We start from the raw sequence: 6,544 nt of genomic DNA, 5'->3' as shown, positions 1-6,544 counted from the left end.
AAATCAAAGAATTTTTTTCTCTTGTCTTGGAGAATGAGGGAGGAGTTGTTGAATTTTCATGCAAATTTCGATATGTGTTAAAAATATTGATATTTATTAAAAAAATTGACATTGCGTTATAGATTTTGGTGTTTGATTATAAATTTTAAATGCTTACAAGAATAACGGATTAAAAGTATTGTTCTATATGAAAACTATTAATTTTGGAGTTAATAGTGCATATTCAAACTTTGGACATTTAAGAGATTAGAGTTCCCAAGTCAAATTGTCAAGTCAATGTCATCGTATAAAACACGATGGTCCGATGCAGTGTGCCACGTCACCACGCGGTTGTTGACAGAAAAATTGACTACCTAAATCAACGTTCACTCGGCTACTGATATAAATCTCCATCATCAATGTGGTGTTTAATCCGAAGCTTTTAATTACAGCATTTAGATTAAGGCTAAAGAGAATTGTTTCTTCGATGGCAAGATGTCTTCTTATCTTAAGGCCAAGCCTTCCCATTGAAAACCCCTCATATTCAGCCATAGCATTTCTTATTTTAGCAGTTTTGTGTGTAGTTTCAATCACAACATTCCTTTGTGCATCAAATAAGAAGAGGGGATTCGAAAAGAAGGAAGAAAGCAACATGTCAAGTGAAAGGAAGCTGCTGTCGAAGATAAATAGCAACCTTGGAAGTAAAGCTCAGCTGATGGTGAAGCTGATTTCTTGGAGAAAAGTGCAGGCTGAGGACGAAGGAGGAGGTTATGGTGTAAGTGATGAAGCTGTATGGAGGAAGACAATCATAATGGGAGAACGGTGTCGTCCGTTGGATTTTCAGGGAAGATTTTATACGACTCTAAAGGAAATCTTTTACCTGCAGCCGATCAATCAGCTCCACAAGATACGAATAATAATGTAATTCCTTCGGAAAAAAAGAAAGAAAGAATAAATAATATAAATTAATCTTTTTGTTTTTCTCTTTCATTTCCTTCGTTATGATTTTCTAATTCTTCTTTAGTTGAAATAACCAGAAATGTAAACTACTCTCAAATAAAATTTTGGTTGTGGGGTAAATTTGAAATTTAATATAATTAGTATGGGTTTAAATATTATTATACATATATTTTTATTGATTTTTTAAAATAAAAGGTTAAAGCACACTAAAATAATATAACTTATTTTAAATGTAAAGGGATATTAAAGTAATTTTTCTAGATAAGATAGGACACTGTAGATGACTGATATCAACTTAATAAAGGAAGTCCCTGATTGACTTGGTGGTACTCTCAACTGGGTCACCAACTTAGTTAGGAAATTACAGTTATACCTTTTTATAATTAAAATAAGTTATACTATTTGAGGTAATAAGCTATTTTACAATTAAAATATGCATATAATAAGATTTGAATCTATAACAATTGGAATAATAAAATCCTAAATTTACAACTCAACAAAAGATTCATCTCAATATATTTTATACATTTTTATTTTAATATGCACTAGTTATTATCTTCATTAGTTGTACATCTATACTTCTATACTGATTTATTAAGTGTTTTACTGAGCTGGTGTCACCCTCAATTAGGTCACCAACTTTATTAGGAAAATACGAAAATACCCTTCTGTAATTAAAATATGTTATACTATTTTAGGGTATTTTAGCCTTTCCATTTTAACAAAAACCAATTAAAACATGCATATGATGGGATTCAAACCTGTGCCAATTGAATTAGTAAAACCTTAAATTAATCATTCAAGCAAATTTTCATTTTAATGTATTTTATACAATTTTATTTTAATATGCATAAGTTCTTATCTCAGTTAGTTGTATATATTCATTGGTGGATACAAGGGGGCAAGTGGGGGCCACTACCCCCTAACTTTTTAGAAATTTACATAGCACACCCTTTAAGATGAATTTTATTACATGAAGCCCCCTAAAAATTTAAATTCTGTCCCAAACCCCAAAAAAACACTACTATTTTTGGATAGTAAAAAAAATAAGTTTGCCCCCCTAAGTTATATTTTTGGATCCACCACTATATATATTAATAATATTGTTAATTGAGTTGGTGTCACGAGTCAACTCGACACCAGCTCACAATTATTGACATAACCATATAAATAATTGTAGTGCATTTAGTATTGTTTATTTGATGCATTATGTGTTTAAATTTCATTTTACTCACAATTTAATCTATCTTTTATTTTAATATCATACATATTTCATGTGTTATTATGATTAATTAGTTTCAAGACATACGTTTCTTTATTTATTGTATGTTATTTTAAAACACACATCTATGTTCTAAATTCGTGGTTTCCACACGCATATGCGTGTGATAAGATTTGTTGTATTAATAATCTATAATATTAATAAAGTCCCTAACTGAGTTAGTGTTACTCTCAACTAGGTCACCAACTCAATTGTTAAATTACGAAAATGACCTTCTATAATTAAACTAAGTTATATTACAAGAGGGTTCTTTAGTCTTTTACTTAAAATAAAATCAATATGATATGCTTATGGTGGGATTTGACACAAAACAATTGAACTAGTAAAACCTGTAATTTACCACCCAACTAAAACTCTATTTAATATTTTTTTACATTTTAATTTTAATTATGCACACTTTATTACTTCCAACAATTCTATATCTATGCTATTTATTAAGCCTTTTACCGAGTTGGTATCACACATTAACTGGGTCCTAACTTAATTAGGGAATTACCAAAAACTCATTTTATTTGCAAAGTAAGTTATATGATTACGTAGGTGTTTTTGTCTTTTTATATTTTTATAAATCAATAAAAAATTATACATAATGAGATTTGAACCAATACATAATGCATAAAACTTTCTTATTGACCATTCAAACAAAAGCAATTTTTAATTTTCATTTGAAACTTAATAAGTTATATCTAGGTTCTAATTTATATATATATGTGTGTGTGTGCGCATCCATACTATACTATTTATTAAGTATTTTACTGAGTCGGTGTCACCTTTAATCGGGTTACCAACTTGGTTAGGAAATTATGAGAATGTCCTTCCATAATTAAAAAAAAAATTATACTATTTGAGGGTATTCTAGTCTTTTCATTTTTAACAAAAATCTATTAAAATATGCATATGGTGAGATTTGAACCCACACCAATTAGATTTATAAAATCTTAAATTTACCATTCAAGCAAAGCTTCATTTCAATATATTTTTATTTTAATATGCATAAGTTATTTGTCACGCCCGAAACAGGTTTGGTCTTGATTTCAGAGACGTCATTGATTGAAATGATTATGTTGAATTAAATTTCACATTAACAGAGGTGCCAAACTAAGAAACTTTCAAACTATGAGGACCTTAGTGTGAATTATTGAAACTTGAGAACCGATTGGTAGATTAGTTCAACTACAATTCTGGTTCCATCGCATTTGAACTAGATTATTTGAGTAAGGAACAACATGATTACAACTTAAATATTTTACAATGAAAAATGTGGGAATTGGTGAATGGAGGGGAGAGAGGGTATAAGTAAGAGAACTAAAGATGATATTGGGGCATTCTCTCTTGTTCTGGAAATCGTCTTCTTTATTTTACTCTTCTTTTATGGAATAGCAAGGAATTAAGGAGTTAAGGAATTACGGAGCAACCTGCATGAAGGAAAGGATAGACGTATTATCTTGAGAAAGAATCTGATGAGTTGGTAATCTTTCTATACCTTTTTTTATTGAAGGAAAAGGGTAAGAAAGTTATAAGCTACGGGACAGTTCATGACTGTGAACATAAACCCAATAGAAAACCTACAAAAATATTATGCATGTTAATGGATTTTGTTTGTCTCACTTGTAAAAGCCGTCGTTTTGATTCATGAATGGTTATTTTGTTTAGTTAACTAAGGAGGAGGACAGAATGACAAAGGAAAAGCTAGGAAAGTGTAGGGTTCTAGCATCTGGGTGTTTTGCGATTGAGTTCCTGAACTATGACTTTTAGTTTTCATTTTGCATGTGGCAGGTTTATGGTTGCTGGAAAATTTAACCGCGAAATCTGGAGGTGTAGAACCTTGATGCTATTATGTGAAAGTGTTGTTGATGTTGTTTTATTTTGAGTGTGAATATGTTGAATATTTTGGCATATATAATTATTGTCTGCATAATTCGTAGAAGTATTAATCGACAGTGAACTATTGTTTATTTATGAGTCTATGGTTGTTGAATGAAATTTGCTAGACGGTATGTGAATTGCTCTTCTATTGGCGAATTGTAAAAATTGAAGTGGAATGCAGGTTAATTAAGAATTGCGAATGCCTTCTTAACATTTAGTGTTGTGTCCAAAATTAAGGTATATTATAAATGAAGTACCGGTGTTATGGCGAGATGTCAAATGAATGAAATATTGACGTTGTGGCGGGATGTTAAATGAATGAAGTATCAGTGTTATGGCAGAATGTTAAATGAATGAAGTATTGGCAAGTGAATAGTGTATTGGTCTTATGGTAGAATGTTAATTGATAAAAGGCTGGTGTTGTGATGGGATTTGTCCTCAAGTAGCAAGTTATGACAGTCCGGAAGGACTTACCTTTATGTATACATATATAAGATAGTCTGCAGGACTTGTCTTAAAACACACAAGTATGTATTCACAAGTTTGATTCCTCCAAACAAAAATCAATAGGTGTGAGTCCACCAAGACCATTATTCAATCAAGAATCTGCGTAGATTATCATCCAAGCATGAGTTTGTCGAATCATTCAAAATTATGAGTCCATAAAGATTATATTGCAAGCTAAGACAGTCTGTAGGACTTGTTATTAAGCTTCTAGGTTGATTCAACCCACTTGGATTTTATTGTCTAAAAATCTATGTAATTAAGTCCGTTAAATATAAGTTCGTGCAAACAAATTCGCATAGTGCAAGTCTATAGGTTTAAATTCTCCAATCAGGATTGCACAGGAAATAACTAACAAGAGTCCGCCATAATTATCAGTGAGTACATAGTTGAATATACAATGACAGGTATGGATCTGCAAACTTGAGTTCACTAGTATGTGTCTGCAGACATGAAACTATGAATGTGATTTTACAGGTGCGTTTCTGGAGCGTATTGGTCAAGTATGACTTCGCCAAGATTAGTATAAATTTAAAGTAACTCACATTGTTCACAGAGAGCGAAGGTGAACTATTTATTTAAACAAAGAGTATTGTACGTGTGTTACTTATATTCATGCGTGAACTGTTTAACGTGTTAGTGAGCTCCATGTTACGCTGGTTAGGAGATGAAGCCAACATCTCATTACCCAGAGCAACTTTACTAATAGTGAGCTCCCCCTTGAGTTTCGCAACCTGTTCTTTCAAAGCCATTGCCATGGCTTCAAGAGCATCATTTTTCTTTGTCTGCTCACCTATGGCAGTATGAAGGGCCTCTTTCATCATATCTCGATTGGCACTAAGAGTCTCTATTAGATAGACCTGATCATAGGCCGGGACACTCAGTCCACCCTAAAAGTGGAAGGGTTTGATAAAAAATATAGGCTCGAAAAATGGGATTGGGGAAAAAAAATAAGGCCTATTTAAAACGGGTTGTACCTTGGATAAGCTTTTTTTGACTCAGGTCTGACCCGAATTTGCAAAAAAAAATCTGCTACTATTTTCCACTATTTTGCTGCTATTTTTCCACTATATTACTGCAATTTCACTATTAGATTGCTAATATTTTGTTGTTATTGTTTGAATATTGTATAACTCCTGTTTTATTTTTAATTTTGCTACTATTTTATAGGCATTTTCTTGTTAAGTTGAACTTATCTTAGTGTTATTTAAGTATAAAGACTTCTTTTAATTTATTTTCAATTTGTTGGAAAACGTTTATTTTAGTGTATTTGATGTATTATATATATATCTATTTAAATTTATTTTTATATAAAAAGTAATATAAAAAATTTAATACGGGTGGGTTAGACCGGGCTCGAGTTTATTTTTTTATCTGGGCTTGGGCAAAATTTTAGGCCCATTTTTCTGGCCAAGCCTATAAAATAGGCTTGAAATTTTCTTACAGCTCGACCTGGCTCGTGATCCCCTCTACCACCACATAGTCCCTGACTTGCTTTTTCATCAAGTTCAACTCATCAATGCATCCCCCGACTACTTCAAGGGTCTCCTTCACATCCCTTATGTAGCCCTCAAGTTTGAAAATTCTATCTTCCAAAGTTGATAGCATATCCTTTGAGTTACTAGCTTTCTTGCCTTTCCCACGGGTTTCCATTAGTTCAACATGTTCTTCTATTCCTTTCGACATCTTAATCGGTGCCTTCGAACATTAGCTTGGATATCAATTGTCACGGGGCTAAAACTTTAGTTTGGAAAAACATGTGGCCTTAGGTGATTTCTTGGGTTCAAATCTGCCTAAGTCAACCTTACTCTTAAAAAATGAGAGTTCTCGCAGAAATTCTTTAAGACACTAGAGTAAAGAGAAAGCAAACTCAAACAAAAGAGACGAAAAAAAAAAGCCAAAAGGAAAGCAAAAGCACCCAAGTGTTTGAGTAAATGCTCTCAATATATTCTT

General features: G+C 32.0%; 1 protein-coding gene across 1 annotated transcript; it reads left to right on the top strand.

The window, feature by feature from the left end:
* Positions 1 to 411: 411 nt before the first annotated feature.
* Positions 412 to 958, top strand: LOC107917544 (uncharacterized). The gene has a single exon (XM_016846874.2). It carries the CDS (start codon positions 467 to 469, stop codon positions 902 to 904), a length of 438 nt encoding a protein of 145 aa, XP_016702363.1. The 5' UTR covers positions 412 to 466; the 3' UTR covers positions 905 to 958.
* The last annotated feature ends 5,586 nt before the right edge of the window (positions 959 to 6,544 follow it).

Source organism: Gossypium hirsutum, chromosome D12 (assembly GCF_007990345.1).
Source record: "Gossypium hirsutum isolate 1008001.06 chromosome D12, Gossypium_hirsutum_v2.1, whole genome shotgun sequence".
Classification (NCBI taxonomy): Eukaryota; Viridiplantae; Streptophyta; class Magnoliopsida; order Malvales; family Malvaceae; genus Gossypium; species Gossypium hirsutum.
The sequence above is the reverse complement of the archived record's forward strand: the minus strand, read 5'-3'. Positions and strand labels throughout refer to the sequence as shown.